This window comes from Cladophialophora psammophila, assembly GCF_000585535.1.
Source record: "Cladophialophora psammophila CBS 110553 chromosome Unknown aczJe-supercont1.17, whole genome shotgun sequence".
Lineage (NCBI taxonomy): Eukaryota > Fungi > Ascomycota > Eurotiomycetes > Chaetothyriales > Herpotrichiellaceae > Cladophialophora > Cladophialophora psammophila.
Window position 1 is genome coordinate 195,373 of NW_006912938.1, and position 17,464 is coordinate 212,836.

Below are 17,464 nucleotides of genomic sequence, written 5' to 3' on the forward strand. Positions count from 1 at the left end.
TAGAGACTCTCGTATTCGTACATTAAGTTACACCGCAATTGTGCCGCTTCGCCACCAGAGCCAACACCAAGGACCCATGCGCCGGATACCGGATCGAAACAACAGCGTTACAGCGTTACGCTGGCAGCTGATCGCAAACCACGCATGTCCCTTCCTCCTCCCCTCCCTCAAACCTTCAGCTCTCGTGTTGCTTTTCACTTCATGCGACAAACAAGCTGCTTGCTGAATACCCTGGCCCAGCCATGGGCGCCGTCTCCGATTCGAAGGGTTTTCGAAAGCCCTTGCGAAGGTCGCAACGGACCCGTGTCTCCGAAATGCCTGTTCAAGCACTGATTACTTGAGGGAAAGATATCTCCATCTTGCCACGGGGCTTTGCCAGTCGTTTCTATTTGAACGAGTCCTCGCATCCTATTATAAGCAAATGCGTCTGAAGTAGGATATGGCCTTTTGGCCTCGTTTGATTGTCCATAGCCGTACGATGTTTTCCTGATCCACGGAATATCTCACGCAGAGAATGAAACCCGCTAGCCACGAGAATGGAAATGGAGATAAAGAAGATGGTTTACATCAACCACGGCCGGCACGGTCCTTGCCACCGAGCAAAGGATTTGTCACTGGGCTTTGCGATGATCGGTCCAGCCATGAGAAGGAGACGCAAATTCCTTTAGGAGACGGGATGACAACGACATCAACTCCCCAAGAAACATATAGCACCGTGTCTCTAAATGATGAACTCCGGGCCTTGGTGTCATTATTGCACAAGCAGAATCTTCCCCAGAAAGCGTCTTGTACCTCGATTGCCTTTGCAAACCTCTCCGTCCGTCAGCCAGAATTAAACATCGGAACCCAGCCAACCCTTGCAGCTGTTGTTCAAAAGCCGATCAAGGCTGCACGAGATTTGTTAATGCGAAGGCCCCACCCCGAGAGCCTATTGCTGCATGGAATTGACGGAGTTGTCAGGGAGGGCGAAATGCTGCTGGTGTTAGGTCGGCCGGGCAGTGTCTCCAGCGCCCTCCTCAAGGCCCTGAGTGGACAGAAACAGGGTGAGTTGATCGTGGGAGGAGAAATCAAATACAACGGAGTCGACATCGAGAAATTCAAGAGTCGTTTCAAAGGAGATGCAATTTATGTTCCTGATGGTGCGTTGACGACTTCGAGCTTGGTCGACTCTGCTAACAAGTGGAACAGTCGATTTTCACTTTCCCTATCTTCTTGTTGGCAATACTTTGGACTTTGCCTGTGAAACCAAAACGCCGAAGGCCAAAGTTGCTGCTCAGTCACGGGCAAAATTGATCAGGTCCATGACAGACGTCTATGGTGGTCTGCTGGGGGTGCAGCACACCTTCCAGACGAGAGTTGGCAATGAGTACGTTCAGGGTATCAGTGGTGGTGAACGCAAGCGGGTATCGTTGGCTGAAGCTGTTGTTGACCCCAGCCCTCTTTTGGAAGACACAAGTTTCTGATATGTTCAGTTCGCAATGCGATCATCGGTCACAATGTGGGACAATCCCACTCACGGGCTCGACTCCTCAACGTCGCAAGAATTCATCAACACAATTCGAGCGATGACCAAAGCTTTCCGACAAACCGCCGTTGTCGCGCTGTATCAAGGCGGCGAGACTCTGACAAAGGAGTTTGACAAAGTAACCGTGCTGTATCAAGGCCGCCAAATCTTCTTTGGGACGGTGCCGGACGCGAAACACCATTTTGAAAATATGGGATTCGAATGCTTTCCGCACCAGACAACAGCAGACTTCCTCACCGCCATCAGCGACCCAACTGCCCGGAAGCCCAGAGCTGGCTGGGAGGCGAAGGTGCCGAGGTCTCCAGAAGACTTTGTCAAGCTTTGGAAACTCAGCCATCAGTACTCCCAGCTCCAAAGAGAAATACAGGAATACATGAAGGAATTCCGCCAGTGCAATCTAGAACTTGCAAAGTATGAAACCTATCGTTCAGCGAACAAGTCAAAGCATCAGCGACAACACAGCATTTACACCGTCGACATTATGACTCAGTTCGCCGCAAATCTCAGACGTAGCTTTTACCGATTCGTCGGCGACAAGGCATTCCTGGGAGCAACGGCTTTTAGCTCTGTCTTCATGTCCCTAATTATGGGAAGTCTCTTTTACAATGTAACGGACTCAACCTCGGGATACTTCTCCAAGGGAGGTGCTTTGTTCTTCGCAATCCTCTTCAATTCTCTCCAAACCATTGCCGAGATTGGCACTTTATATTCTCAGAGACCCATCATCCAACGCCAAAATACATACGCCATGTACCACCCATTTCTGGACTCTCTGGCGAGTTTGGTGGTTGAATATCCTTACAAGATTGTCAACGTGACCATATTCGACATTATCCTTTACTTCTTGGTGGGATTGAAGCAGGAAGCAAGTGCCTTCTTCATCTTATGGCTGACTACATACTTGTCTACTCTGGTCATGAGTGCCTGGTTTCGAACAATAGCTGCCCTCACCAACAGTCCCGAAGCAGCGATCGGTGCTGCAGGCTTTTTGGTACTGGCATACGCCATTTACACCGGATACACAATCCCAAAACCAAGCATGCACCCTTGGTTCAAGTGGATCATTTACGTTAACCCACTTTCTTTTGCTTTCGAAACTCTGGTTGCCAACGAGTTTCATGACACGACAGCACCGTGCGACACCCTAGTTCCCTCCGGCCCGGGGTACAGCAATGCATCCGCCACTAACCAAGTCTGCGCCGTGACAGGGTCAAAACCAGGGCAGCGGTTTGTCAATGGCGATGACTACATTGAAATCTCATTCGACTATCACTATTCCCATGTGTGGAGAAATGTGGGCATTCTGTGTGCATTCTTATGCAGTTTTGTTGTTGCACTGACCGTGGCGACGGAATTCAGAACTGCCTCTTCACGACGTGTTCGAGAACGCCTATACTACAGAAAGGGACATGAGCCAGAACAAGTGAGTAGACTTTCTAGGAAAAGGGCAAGGCACAACGAAGACGAAGACGGGGCACAAGTCTCCGAGGAAGTCATGACAGAGATCGTATCACACGTACCCGCAACAACAGAACTTGTTACCTGCGAGAAGGTTCTGACGTGGAAGAAGGTGACTTACGACATCATACTCCAAGACGGCTCCCACCGGAGATTGCTTGATAACATCACAGGCTATGTGAAACCGGGTACCCTCACGGCTTTGATGGGAGAATCCGGTGCAGGCAAGACGACGCTGCTCAAGGCTCTCGCTGCACGGCTTCGCGGTGGCATCCTCGGCGGAGAGTTCCTCGTTAGCGGCGAGCTGCCCGACCGATCGTTTCACCGGACGACTGGCTATGTACAGCAGCAAGACGTACATCTCTCCTCATCCACAGTACGAGAAGCTCTCCAGTTTTCGGCCAAACTGCGCCAACCCAAGGAAATAACTCTCTATGAGAAGCTCGAGTACGTAGAGAAGGTCATTGAGATGATGGAGATGGAGGATTTTGCAGAAGCCGTTATAGGCGTTCCCGGTAGTGGAGGCCTCAACATCGAACAGAGAAAGCGAGCCACTATCGCCGTCGAGCTAGTTGCAAAACCGGAGATATTACTGTTCTTGGACGAGCCCACAAGCGGTCTTGACTCCTTGGCAGCATGGTCTATTGTACGATTGCTGAGGAAGCTTGCTGACTCTGGACAAGCCATCCTATGCACGATCCACCAGCCCTCATCAATGATATTTGAGCATTTCGACCGTCTGCTCTTGCTTGCCAAGGGTGGGAAGCCTGTGTACTTTGGCGAGATTGGTCAGCACTCCAAAACCGTCCTCCGATATTTCGAGGAGAAGAGTGGTCAATGCTGTCCTCTAGGCGGCAATCCTGCAGAATTCATGCTCGATGTCATTGGGGCAGCTTCGAGCCCAAAATCCGGTCAGGACTGGAACGAGACATGGATGAGCTCTGAAGAGTACCGGGACCTGTCCGAAGCGATGCATGGCCTACATGACCAATATGTCGACGGCCACGGCCAACAAATGAACAAGCATGAGCACTCAAACCACAAGGCTGGCAGCTCTGGCACTGCTTTCGCCGAGCCTTGGACAACTCAGTACCTCGCAGTTCAGTTAAGACTCTTCGTGCATTATTGGAGAATTCCACAATATATCATGGGCAAGATCATGTTGAACGTAGTCGCCGGTCTGTTTCTGGGATTCACGTTTTACAAAGAAGGTAACTCACCACAGGGTCTACAGAACAAGGTGAGTTCCACTTGACGCCCTCCATCCAGGCGCATTGAACCATTCAAGAGCTGACAACTCTACAGTTATTCGCATCTTTCACATCAGCCATTCTAGGCATGCCAATCATGAACCAATTCCAACCACAATTTTCGAGTTTGGCGAAACTGTTCACGGAGCGAGAAAATCCTTCCGGCATGTACCACTGGAGCGTATTTGTCCTCTCGAATCTTCTCACGGAGATAACCTTTAACATATTGGCGGGCACCCTGTTCTTCTTCCCATGGTACTTCGCGATCGACTTCTCGAAAGACTGGGTGGGTGGCACCGCAGGAAAAGGGGGAAGAGGGTTTTACATGTGGCTCCTCCTCATGACCTACGAAATGTGGATTTCCACCTTTGGTGTCGCCATTGCCTCTCTTGCGCCCAACTCTCAGACGGCAGCCGTTTTGACCACGGTCTTTGCGTCTTTTGTGGTCGCCTTCAATGGCGTGCTGCAACCGCTTAGCCAGCTTCCCCAATTCTGGCACTTCATGTACCACGCTTCACCATACACGTACCTGATGAGCGGGTATATCTCTAACGTTATCCACGGTACCCGCATCATCTGCGCTTCCCAGGAGATCAATGTCTTCCAACCGCCGCTAGGACAGACATGCATGGAATACGCCGGCGCATTCGTCCAGCAACAGTTTGGCTACCTCTTGAATCCGGACGCCATTTCGAACTGCCAATATTGTCGGTATTCAACTGGCGATCAATATCTCGTCACCCGCAACATGGACTACGGGGATCGCTGGAGAAATTTTGGGCTCATGTGTGTGTACAACACTTTCAACGCCGGAATAGCCTTCCCACTTTTCTACCTGGCAAAGCTTGCGACGTTCGACACAAGACGACCAATGCTTTGGAGGCCAAGATTCAGGAAATAGGACCAGAATGGATTTGAAACTGATTCTACTAATATCATCGGCCTACGCGAGGAAATGTAGATGGTGGACTCTTTCCTCCCGCCAGAGGAAGAAACGTTGTCCCATCTCCTAGCCTCAACGACGTGACTGAAAAGAGGGGGGGGCAGCCTTGGCAACCAGAAACTGGCTTGTTTCCAACCTTAAAACCCACTTGCTTGTGTTGGGGGCTTCCTCGCGCCTGGACCGGGTTTCAAAACACTTGACAACAAGAAGGCGGATACTCGTATGGAGACCGCACTCGCCTTCCAATGATCCCAGGTTCAACCCCGTGGTGCTCACGTGGCCACTTACAGTAATTGAGTCGACACGCTGGAAGGATCGGCGAACCACCAATATGGCCGAGCTGAGCTCCGATGTATTCGCACGCTGCCCATCTGACGAATTTCGGAAGTGAAACAGTGTCACTTCCAAGATTGGCATGCGGCAGACGTGTTGATGCGAGAGGAAGACTTCCATGAGGTCTGATATGACAGTCATCGAAAGATCTTCCAGCCTTGCCCGAGGGCCCACCATGACAGCATGCCAAACATATCAAAGATCGGAATTATCAATTCCTGTGTCATCATTTGTGCTTGAATTCCTCTAAGCAACCTACACAAACTGCCTCAAGCATGAGAACCCGGCCGTCAGGCGTGCCACAACGCCTAGCCCCTCGACGCCCGAGGGGATGCTGGACTACCGCCGAAAGGGAGGCGGACGTCTGAACGGCCTGCAGCGATATCACCCGAAGGATTACCGTGGGCTGATACAAGAGAACCTAGATAACTTGGTCGTCTCCAGAACTTCAATGACTGAAGCCCCGTCAAAAGGAAGCGAAAGAACCCCCCAACCCGGGAGGAATCGAGCTAGGCTTCTGCACCCCGACCTTTTCCTGTACCCCGAACGGAGTCGGGTATACTTTTAGGCCCTCTCGATGCTCTCGCTGAGCTCGCCGCGGTGGTTAGGGACTTTGGTGGAAAGGAGTGTGACGAGGATAAACAATGAGACGGTGACCTCGTGAAATCGGGTCAAGAAAACATGCTTACAGACACTCCGACTTCACGGAACCGTCTGTGTTGAACGGAGGGACCGGCTTGCCGATGTGATGGGCAGCTTTCGCCCAGCGCAAGGGAATCGAGATCCTATTTTGAACCCCATTGAATTTTGTTTTTAAACCTACCACCTATAGAATTATTGTTGAAATGGGTATCTCAAGAGTTGTTGAAAGTCGTCAAAAGTGCATCATGCGTACTGTAAATACCGTTGCAACGTCGGCCATTCAGAACAGCCCATCTATCTCACCAGTTTCAGGGTCCACGTCGACATTCAGATATCCTGGCGCTGTTGGAAGACCAGGGATAGTCTGAATATCCGCAGCCAATGCATATAGGTAGCCTGCGCCGACGGCCAACCTCACGTCGCTTATCGGGACCGTGAACCCAGTTGGCGCCCCCTTCAATGCCGGGTCGTGACTCAGTGAGTATTGAGTCTTTGCAATGCATATGGGTAGATTCCCAAAGCCGTTTTTAGTGTACATGTCGACCTTTTTCTGTGCCAACTCGCTAAACTCGACCGCTCCTGCCCCGTACATCTCTTTCCCAATCTTCTCAACGCGTTCTTGAACAGTCCCTTCAAGACCATACAGGAACCTGAAATCTTTTGGCTTTGAAGAAGCCTCAATTACTGCCTTGGCCAAGTCAACCGCACCCGCACCCCCTTCAGCCCAATGGGTCGCGGGTACGGCTGCCTCCGCACCGGCAGCGAGTGCTTCCTCTTCAATGACTTTGAACTCAGCCTCGGTATCAGTGTCGAACTTGTTGATCGCCACAACGATTGGGATGCCGTAGGATCTTGCATTCGCAATGTGTTTTCTGAGGTTGACACAGCCAGCGCGTAACATTTCAGTGTTTTCTGTGCGGTATGCTTCCGGAAGCGGAGATCCTGGTGAGATATCTGGACCACCACCGTGGACTTTCAGCGCCCGAATTGTGGCAACAACGACAACGACATCGGGGACAAGACTCGAATTTCGACACTTGATGTTGAAGAATCTTTCACCGCCCATGGTGAAATCAAAACCAGCTTCAGTGACGACAAAGCCAGCCTTGGCTTCGTGATCTTCGTCAGGTTCGGTCCCTGCAAGCTTCAGAGCCAGCCTGTCAGCTAGAATGGAGCTGTTGCCAACGCTGATGTTTGCAAATGGCCCAGCATGGACGAAGACGGGGGTTCCCTCCAAACTCTGCATTAGGTTGGGCTTGATAGCATCCCTCATGAGAGCAGTCATGGCACCGCCGGCGCCAATATCGTCGCAAGTAATAGGGTCTCCAGCTTTTGAAAAGCCGATTACTATTCGACCAAGCCGCTCCCGCATGTCTCTCAGGTCGTTGCTCAGTGCAAGAATGGCCATGCACTCGCTTGCAACAGAAATATCGAATGCTGTCCGTCTGGTAAGGCCTTTCTCAAGGGGACCTTGGCCGATCGTGACGCCTCTCAGGAGCCTGTCGTTGACATCAACGACCCTCCTCCAGGTAATTGTTTCTGGATCGATGTCTAGCCGTGCAAACCGGCGAATCTCCTCGTCAGTCAGGTCATCAGGGTTCATTTTGTCGATTCCCAGCTTCTTGAGTCTTCGGAGCATGACCGGAGCAAACTCGCGCTTCCCATTCTTACTGGGTACCAATCTTTTGTACAACGCGCGATCTTTTTGCGTAGCTTCGTGAAACATGCGTGTATCAATAGCAGCAGCTAGAAGGTTGTTCGCAGCTGAAATTGCGTGGATGTCACCCGTTAGATGAAGGTTGAACTCATCCATGGGAATAACTTGACTGTAGCCACCGCCTGCTGCACCACCTTTGATGCCAAAGGTCGGCCCCATACTTGGTTGTCGAACATTAGCAAATACCACTTTTCCTAAGTGACCTCCCAAAGCCTGTGTAAGGCCCATTGTTGTGGTAGATTTCCCTTCTCCAAGTGGAGTTGGAGTGATACCACTGATCATGACATATTTTCCGTCACGACGATGCGCCAGCCTTGAGAGAATCGACAGGTCAACTTTGGCTTTGTGAGCACCGTAGGGTTCCAACTCATGAGGTGCAATGCCAATATCGGCAGCAATTTGTGTGATATGCCTTGGATGCTGCGATCTGGAAATTTCAATATCAGACGGTACCGGCTTTTGAAGCTTAATTGGCATCGGAGTGACGTGCCTCGCTTTGAGTCTCTCAAAGTAAGCTGAGGCGGAATCGACGACATTTTGCATGAGCATCGCAACTGTCATAGGGCCAACACCACCGGGGACTGGCGTGATTTGAGAGGCAACCTGAACAGCTGTCTCGAATTCAACATCGCCAACGAGCCGATGTCCCGAGGTCTTTGAGGCATCAGAAATGTAATTTGTGCCGACGTCAATGACCACAGCTCCTGGCTTCAACCAATCGCCCTTAACAAAGCCTGGCTGGCCGATAGCGGCAACCAAAATATCGGCTTGTTTGACAACATCTTCGATGTGTTGGGTTTTGGAATGGCAGACAGTCACCGTGGCGTCGGCATTCTTCAAGAGATAACTGACCGGACTGCCCACGATGTCGCTACGACCGAGGACAACAGCAGTCTTGCCCCTGGGCTCAACGCCACTCTCTTGCAACAACACCATGACTCCCTTCGGGGTGCAGGGGACGAAGAAAGGTTTGCCGCCTCTCTTTGCGAGCTCTCCAATATTTCTAGCCCCAAACCCGTCTACATCCTTCTCATCCACAACAGAGGAAGTGATCGTATGCTCGGAAAGGTGTTTGGGGAGAGGTAGTTGGACGAGAATGCCATGTACAGAAGGATCATTGTTGAAGCCAATGATCTGCTGTACTAGTTCAGGCTCTGAAATTGTGTCAGGGAGATGGATCAGAGCACAGTCAATGCCCGCTTCTTCAGCTGCCTTCAGCTTCATTCGCACGTAAGTGGTCGAATCTGGTCGATCACCGACTTGGATGATTTTCAAGCACGGCATATATCGTGGGTTGACCCTTTGTCTCTCTCGGATCTCTGCCGCCAGCCGTTCTCTTATCTTCTGGGCAATTGCCTTCCCATCGATCTTTGTAGCTCCCATTTTTGACGCTATGCTTGAGAAAGCTCGGAAGTGGAGCGACGGTGAGGGCTGGAAAAGTTCGGCTCGTGCGACTTGGCTGGTGGACGAGATGGGCAGCCGGGGTCCAACTGTTGCAGAGACTATTCTGGGGCGGGCAGCTGGTAATCCGGAGGGCCGGTCCCCTCTGCAGATCAAGCTGGCTTCAGAGGCAGCCCTAATTGCAGTCAGGCTTATGGGAGACGAAAGTTGAGAGGGTAAAGTCGGAGGGCGGAGACGACTATTGGAGAAAATTGAGATACGGAGAGTGGTGCGAGCTGCAAATATATGATCTGGACGCGTCGCACTAGATAATCTGCTGGCCATGTCAGAGCCCAAAGCTCCGTAGAAAACTCGTCTCATGTGACCAAGGAAGCAGCTGTCCCTGGTCTTCGAGTATTTTCATCATTGAGAGAGCCGGTTAAAGGTTGAGACGATGTTTTCGAACAGCCCCGTACGTGGAATTTTTGGATAGTCATGACTCGCAGGCAGCGGACGACATGACTCGGGAAAATCTCGAGCTTGGCATCGATTTCTCACACAGCCACCTGTCGCCCGTTCATGACCCTTCCACTTCCAACGCCCCGATTTCACGCTCAGTCTGTCTTCATTCTTTGATATTTTTAGGTTTGCCGACGCCTGCTACGCTCGAGTAATCTCTTAGATAGATCTTGCATCACAAGATGAGGCCGATACTTCTGCAGGGCCATGTGAGTAGTCCAGGGGGAAAATTTACCTCAGACCAAAACTGACGCATGTGCTAGGAGCGATCGCTCAGCCAAATCAAATACAACAGAGATGGCGATCTCCTTTTCTCGGTAGCGAAAGACAAAGTCATCTGCGCGTGGTACACCAGCAACGGAGAAAGAGTAGGAACTTACAATGGCCACCAGGGTGCGATCTGGACTGTCGATGTGTCACCGAACACCGAGCTCCTCGCCTCTGGGGCGGCAGACAACACGATCAAGTTGTGGAATACTCGAACAGGGGAGAATGTGAAGACATGGGAATTTCCGACCGCCGTCAAACGGGTCGCGTTCAGTGAGGATGGAAAGCAACTGCTCGCAGTCACGGAAAAACGAATGGGATACTTGGGGACTATTGTGGTCTACGACATCCGATACGGTGATGACCTTACAGACCAGACCGACGAATACAGCTTGAGGATTACGTGTGAGGAAAGCAAGGCCACAGTCGCGGGATGGAGTTACCTGGACAAGTACATCATCTCCGGCCATGAAGACGGGTCTGTCAGTCAGTGGGATGCAAAGACTGGGGAACTCTTGTTGACCCAAGAGGCCCATGAGTATGACACCACAATCAACGATCTGCAATTCTCTCCCGACCGGACCTACTTCATCACAGCTGGAAAAGACAAGACAGCTAAGATTTTATCTTCACGAGACTTGAGCGTTCTCAAATCATATCCTGCTGACACGCCGTTAAACACCGCTGCTATTACCCCAAAGAAAGACTTTGTCATCCTTGGAGGCGGCCAAGCGGCTATGGAAGTCACCACAACATCTGCTCGCCAAGGCAAATTTGAAGCTCGCTTCTACCACAAGATCTTCGAGGATGAAATTGGTCGCGTTAGAGGTCACTTCGGCCCCCTAAACACCATCGCCGTCCACCCACAAGGCATTGCGTACGCTAGTGGCGGTGAGGATGGTTACGTCAGAATGCATGCTTTCGACAAGCCTTATTTCGATTTCATGTATGAGGTAGAAAGAGAACAAGCACGGAAGTGAGTCGAACTACGTTTCCTCTTTCGATATGATACCCCACAATGATGGAGTGTATGATCTATGACGAATGGGATTTGCAAGAGCCTTCATCAGCCGACTCCATGCCAACGAGTGACGCCTTTTTGCTTCTCAAAGTGATCTGCTACCAAGGCAGCCACTTGTCAATCACCAAGTCTTGAGCTGTTGGAAATGCTCCTGTCGAAGCCGAGGCGGTGGCCTCACCAGGCTGCCTTCGACGAGCTAGGATTGGAACACAGCATTAGCCAGGGATCTTCACAATCGGCCTATCTTCAAAGACACTCAGCCAGGACAGGGATTTTGCCGGCTGCACCACGTCCTTTCCAAAACACTTGATCAGAATGACTGGTTAGAACCGAGGTGATCGCCTTTGCAGGCCTCTAAAGGAGGAAAAAAGCGCCACCGCAATCTGGATTCGTGTTGCCTCAACTAAGTGCAAACGATTCTTGGCAATGATTGGCATGATTGTCCTCTGCCACCAGGCCTTAGCTACCGTCTCCCGACAGAAGCTTGGATGTGAAGGGCGTTTCAGGCATGGAACGCAATATCTTTCGCTCGTATGTGTATTCAATATTTCCGCGCCGCTAGGTGGTCGCTCTCTCGCAGCGTTAGGATCATCTCTCTCAACGAGCTGCGCAATCGTTGCGTGATTGAGCTGCATTCGACAATATGATATTGACTCGAGTTCTGTTCTGTCTGGTAGACCTCCATATGCCCTAACAATCTCGCTTGCCGCACCCTTCGGCCATATGTATCCGATTATACGTCGTAGTGAGCAGCAGCCTCAGAACCATCGAGAAATTCTATCTTCCTCTCTGTCGGCAATATGTTAGGCGTAATCCTGAAATCTTTGCCCATTCTTGCGCAATGCTGTGTACTGCAAACCTCACCAATCCGAGGGCAACGAACCACTGCTGACAACTGCCACGTGAGGAGGCGGGATATTTTGTCAGACGAAAAATCGCCCGCTTCAATTTTGCACCGAGAACATCCTGACACCGCGATGGAGGAGGAGTAATTGTTCCTCACCTCGCCCTATGTCTATTCCACTTGTCTAGGCATATAATACTAAGCCTTGGAAGACCATCAGAAGCAATTCAACAAGGCTTGCTCGTCATCTCCGAGTAAGCGAGCTATGGACTCCCTTTCTGCCGCACCATTGCTAGACATTCAACCTTCACCACCTAGATATCCTAGATTACCTCTATTTGTCGCCGAGGCCATCCGTGAAGCCCTCGACATCAAACAGTAAGTCCATTCAAGTGCTCTGTTCCAAGGTTGGTTTTGAAAATAATCTCCATCTGTTCGCAATGGCTCTGTCTAAACCCTCCATCACCGAACTCATGCAAATGGTAAAAGCAAGCATCAAACAGTACCGCGCCGACCAAGCTGCACAGATCGCCACCAGCGTCATTCCTCCTAGAATATCGCCATCGCCACTCGTCACAATGGCCAACATATCAGAAGAGATCGAGTACAGCTCCCGCACGGTCGACCAGGAAGTCGACACAGTCGCCATCTGTCCGCTCCACCCGGACTATATGATCATCGGTACATATTCACTCCTAAAGAAAGACGAACCATGCGACTACAACGGGCAGAAACGCCGCGGCTCTCTCCAAGTAGCGACTGTCATGTCGACATTCAAGCCGAGATATGTTGGCATGCTGCCTCCGTCATTGGACAGAGTGGATTTCCCTTGCGCTGTGTTGGATACCCATTTCCACCCCTCCGACAGCACGCTTCTAGGCGTCGCGACCAGCAATGCCACAGTGCATCTCTTCCGGTTCACTATACACGGCGACGTGCTCGGTCGGCGGGTGATTACGAAACTCCTCCCCTTGGGAACTGTCAGGGTGGCCAACAATGACGAACATGGTCTTGTACCATTGCTCACACAATTCACTTGGTTTCCTGAAACGCGTACGCACGGGGTGGTTGGGATAAGCGATGTAGTTGATGTGGGTTTCGCGGCGACCACGAGTTTCGGGGATGCGAGGGTGGTAAGAATTTCGGTGCCAGCAGTCAAGGACCTCTTTGACGAGAGGGCGGATCAACCTCCTCAGGCGCTGGTGCCCATCTCGAACGATATTGTCCACAGCCATGAATTGGAGGCTTGGACCGTTGCAGTTCTCGATCTTGGCTCGTCATCGTGGGATGGAAACCGGAGTACATCCCGAGTGATTCTCAGTGGCGGCGATGACAGTGCCCTGGTTGCCTCCTCGGTTTCCCCATCCACCATTCCCAACCACCCGTCGGCGCCGAATTCAACATCACTATCCCCCTGCAACACACTATCTCTCAACACCATGCCCCTATGGAGAGACCGCCGCAGCCATACCGCCGGAGTAGTATCGATTCTCCCTCTCCCCCCCATCACCGTTCGAAGTGGCAATGGGGGTGATAACAGAAGAGATGTCATTCCACTAGCCACAGGAAGCTACGACGAGTACATACGCTTGTTCGAGATTGACACCCAGACATATCGTGCAAGCTTCAAGACGGAACTGAGGGTTGATGGTGGAGTGTGGCGGCTGAAGGTTTTGGATCAGTACTCGACCAGGAAGGAGGGCCAGGCTCAGCTCCAGCATCACACCCTCGTCCTCGCATCACTGATGCATGCCGGCGCCGCAATTATTCGCATCACACGAACCACTGTCACGTCCAGCTCCTCCCAAGGAGACACATGGACAATCGCGCCCGTTACGATCTTCCGTGCGGGCCATGAGAGTATGGTGTACTGCTGCGACGCTCGACTTGAAGACGGCAACGCCAATGGCAGCAGCCAAGATCAGCCGCAGAAGGGTAGGGAACAAGCGGGAGAAGGCAGCCCGGCAGGGGCAGCGCCAGCTTACACGATTGTCAGCAGCAGCTTTTATGATATGAAGATATGCACGTGGAGGTTTGTAGATCATCTGAAAGCGCAGAGTCAGTGATGAGTGAGCCAAAGTTGTCGAGAACAGCCAAAATTGATCCTAACCATTTTGATGCCTCCAGATTGAATTTTCAACCAGGACAGAGCACGCGCTGCCGGAGGGATGGCGGGGAAAATGAAAGTACGGGCGTACGAGGTCAAGCTGCACAAAGCAAGGTTAGGAGCCCATACACTAGAGACATGATTCTCCAACCTTAGTGACCATGTGCTTTTGTCCGCAAGATCGTTTCACTTGTGCCACCGTCCTATGCAAGGCTATGCCCTTGAGTACGAGTACAACATCCATCTCGCTCGATCTGCTCCTCACGCTCGCAGGCAGAATTCAAACGATGCTCTCCAGTTCTCTCGCAAACTCCACCATGTGACTAATCACCTCCTTCTCGTCCCCTTCCTCTGTCTTCTTGGACGCCTCCAATCCGGGGAAATATATCCTCCCTTCTTCCAAACTCCACCCTTGCTCGCGTGCAAATTCCATTACTGCGCCTTCAGAGTCTAGGAAGAGAAGATTCTTGGCCGAGGCGATAGGAAGAGAGGGGTAGGAGCGGGCGGCGCAGGAGGCGATTTCGATACGGATGGTGTTGATTAGGATCTAGTATCAACGTCAGTACTCATGCGAGGGGTGCAGAAAATGCACAACGACATACATCGGAGAACAACCCAAATTCTTCACCTGGGACGTCTCGCCCATTTGTCTTCCGCCAGACCTGGTCGTAGCTGCCTTCCATGAGACTTCTCTCCAACTCCATGGGGTATTTGATATACGGATCGGCTTCTACGCTCGGGGACCCATTCGCCCCCTCCGCCGCAATCAGAGACTCCAAGAGGGTGTGAAAACCAGCATAATCGCCCTGGCTGAGTAATAGAAGCAAATACAGTCCCGTGAGTTTTGAGCGTTCTCTCGAAGGTGTCTGTTGTAGGCCGGGAAAATCATAGAAGGGTTGTAGCTGAGAGTAATATCTCACGAAGGATTCTGGTTCTCTTGATCGGATGGAGAGAAGAGCGCCAGCTTCCAATATTGAACGAGCGGTTGCTAGTGTCTGCACGGGAGTTTCGGGAGAGGGTATTAAGGCATTTTGTTGTAGGAGGGCGAGCTTCGCCTTTTGTAACTGTGACTGCGCTTGAGACGGGTCGTGAGTGCTTAGAGACTGTCGGAGGGTATGCAGGATCGAGTCGAGGGAGGGTAATTGGGAGGACATGGCTGCAGGCATCCTTGCTCTGCTTTCAGAGGCGCGGATGGCCTTCTGTGAATACCGGAAGAGTGCAGTGGCGAGCTGTTGTCTGAGGAAATTTGAGTGCGAAAGCTGGATAGATTTGGGCAAGGGGATGGTTATGTAAAGAAGGCTGCGCAGTCGATTCTTCTCCTCTGAATGTCTAATGCACAGTGAAATTGATACAAGACAGCGAGGGCTTGCGAATCGAAGTCCAGCCTGTTGTCCAGATCCCGCTGATTTTAGTTCCAAATCAGACTAACCATATTAGGTAAGAAACAGCCTTCTGTGGTGTTCTGAGCAGTGTACGTATTTCTCCGTACATTGAGGTGAGATTCGCCTCACAAGTCTATGCTATGCACATAATAAATCCCTACACTCCACTGTACCTCTCTTCCGGCACTGGATACCTTCCGAATACTCGATCTATCCCAATACTGCCCAGAGCATTCAGACAATAGCCAATAGCTGCTGAGACAGTTGAAGTCGTGCCAAACAAATGAACAGCCCACCAGCAACTAATGCTGTTCCTGCATACATGGAAAGAGCAAGGTAGCTGTACTTGATTAGCTCGCCACTGATAGGAGAACCGAAGAGGCCGCTCATGACGAAAGATGTCAGTAATTGAAAGTCCTGGAGAGAGGTAGAAAGAATCCCAACTCACGTCAACGAGACTATTCCCATTATCATGCCGACTGCAGTACCGTATGATTCTGGTGTTGCCAGCCTCGTGCCGCAAGCCACCTGGAGACTCAAGATTGACTGGAAGAGCGGAGTTTTCAGTCGCAATTCGTGGCTTAACGACAAGGGGACAACTCACACCCGAGCAAAACCCATAAGCCAAGCTCCAGACCACCAGACCCGCTGATGTTTGGGCGGCCGTCCAACAATATGCAACCGCCGCAGAGGCCATCGCGGCTAGTGAGCACATATTGAAAAGACCGTATTTATCAGCAGCCCAGCCAGCGCCAATTCTCCCAAAAAGGGAGGCAGCGTTGAGAATGGAGACGAGATAGAATGCGAAGCTAGTGGAGAGACCAATGCTGACGGCGTATGAGGTTACAAAGAAGAAAGGGGAGAACATTCCCAGGTAATAGAGCCCTATTCCCCCGCAAAAGGTAAGGAAAACCCGGTTCTTGAGGATTGACAGGTCTGTCTTCTTCGCGTTGTCTTTCCGGGCTGATGGGAGAGTTGCCCCACCACTGGGCTTCTGTGTCGCTGGGGGAAGGACAGTGACACAAGTTATGACCACAAGCGGAAGCATTGTAAAGGCAACAATACGGATTGTCCAGCCGAAACTGATGTCGTCTTTGTTGAGAAGTTGATCCACCATTATAGGCCATATGACGCCACCCAGAGAGGAACCTGCGATCGTAACGCCGGTCGCCAAACCACGATTCTTGTGAAAGTGACGGCTAACCATGGCAAGAACAGGGCAGGCGAGAAATGCTTGCCCTATACCTAGAAGAAGCCCTTGTGTCAGGAAAAACTGATAATATTCATGGCATAGAGAGATCATGAACATGGAAAAGACAGTTATCGTGCCTCCTGTTATGAGGAGAATCTAGACAGTAGGTTAACTGGACTGACTGGTATCGTGCATGGGTATATGGCCCGTGCTTACTGTAGGGCCCATACGATCAACAAAAAGGCCTGCCGGCGCTGCGGTGAGGAAGAAAATAAACGTGGAGAAAGAGCCAATCCAGGAAATGTCAAATTCGGACTTGTGGGCCAATTCATGTCTCCGGTAGTAGTCGATGAAGACGCCAAACACATTGAGGAAGCCAACTGTGCAGAAGGTTGACAAGGCGGAGCCGACGAGGGTGAGAATCGATCTTGTGCTGTGGGAGTGGTGTCAACCCCCGCCAGAAGACCATGGAAGAGTACTGACTTGAATTCACCAATGGCATTTCGGCTCAGACTATCCCCTGCCACTACTGCCTTGTCTGAATCTGAGCTCAACGCGGGTTTTGTGTCTTCCCCCATTTTGAAAAGTCAGGAGGACGAATTGCTGTTAGAGGATCCGTGTCGGCGCAGGAAACGAGAGCAGGACCTTTTATCAACGTCCCGAAGCTTGAACGAAACGGAGAGACCATGGGCTCGAGTGGCCAATGCATGTTGACAACCGGCTAAAAAATGGGGACGTGGGATTGTGCTAAATTGTCAGGCATGAGTTAGTTCGCCGCAGCCTATGGTTGAAGTTGGATGGACACGGCCGTGACAAAAGAACTGATATACAAGTACTCGGTAGAGAGCTCGGAGCTTCCATGGAACTTCCTAGTTTCCAAGGCT

The 17,464-nt window shown here is 51.3% G+C and overlaps 6 protein-coding genes across 6 annotated transcripts; 3 read left to right on the top strand and 3 right to left on the bottom strand.

Moving 5' to 3' along the window:
• Nucleotides 1-514: 514 nt before the first annotated feature.
• On the top strand, nucleotides 515-5,134 carry A1O5_09684 (uncharacterized protein; the record flags this gene model as incomplete). Its single annotated transcript, XM_007750263.1, has 4 exons — nucleotides 515-1,139; nucleotides 1,189-1,421; nucleotides 1,473-4,223; nucleotides 4,289-5,134. 4 exons carry the CDS (start codon nucleotides 515-517, stop codon nucleotides 5,132-5,134), a joined length of 4,455 nt encoding a protein of 1,484 aa, XP_007748453.1.
• Nucleotides 5,135-6,431: 1,297 nt separating this feature from the next.
• Nucleotides 6,432-9,251, bottom strand: A1O5_09685 (formate-tetrahydrofolate ligase; the record flags this gene model as incomplete). The annotated part of the gene is made up of 1 exon (XM_007750264.1): nucleotides 6,432-9,251. One exon carries the CDS (start codon nucleotides 9,249-9,251, stop codon nucleotides 6,432-6,434), a length of 2,820 nt encoding a protein of 939 aa, XP_007748454.1.
• Nucleotides 9,252-9,949: 698 nt separating this feature from the next.
• A1O5_09686 (eukaryotic translation initiation factor 3 subunit I) lies at nucleotides 9,950-11,014 on the top strand (the record flags this gene model as incomplete). The annotated part of the gene is made up of 2 exons (XM_007750265.1): nucleotides 9,950-9,976; nucleotides 10,031-11,014. 2 exons carry the CDS (start codon nucleotides 9,950-9,952, stop codon nucleotides 11,012-11,014), a joined length of 1,011 nt encoding a protein of 336 aa, XP_007748455.1.
• Nucleotides 11,015-12,339: 1,325 nt separating this feature from the next.
• On the top strand, nucleotides 12,340-13,965 carry A1O5_09687 (uncharacterized protein; the record flags this gene model as incomplete). The annotated part of the gene is made up of 1 exon (XM_007750266.1): nucleotides 12,340-13,965. The coding sequence occupies one exon, from the start codon at nucleotides 12,340-12,342 to the stop codon at nucleotides 13,963-13,965; it is 1,626 nt and encodes a 541-aa protein (XP_007748456.1).
• A 321-nt stretch (nucleotides 13,966-14,286) lies between these two features.
• On the bottom strand, nucleotides 14,287-15,160 carry A1O5_09688 (26S proteasome regulatory subunit N12; the record flags this gene model as incomplete). Its single annotated transcript, XM_007750267.1, has 2 exons — nucleotides 14,287-14,553; nucleotides 14,609-15,160. 2 exons carry the CDS (start codon nucleotides 15,158-15,160, stop codon nucleotides 14,287-14,289), a joined length of 819 nt encoding a protein of 272 aa, XP_007748457.1.
• A 462-nt stretch (nucleotides 15,161-15,622) lies between these two features.
• A1O5_09689 (uncharacterized protein) lies at nucleotides 15,623-17,158 on the bottom strand (the record flags this gene model as incomplete). Its single annotated transcript, XM_007750268.1, has 5 exons — nucleotides 15,623-15,773; nucleotides 15,837-15,934; nucleotides 15,993-16,736; nucleotides 16,797-17,013; nucleotides 17,064-17,158. 5 exons carry the CDS (start codon nucleotides 17,156-17,158, stop codon nucleotides 15,623-15,625), a joined length of 1,305 nt encoding a protein of 434 aa, XP_007748458.1.
• Between the last annotated feature and the right edge of the window lie 306 nt (nucleotides 17,159-17,464).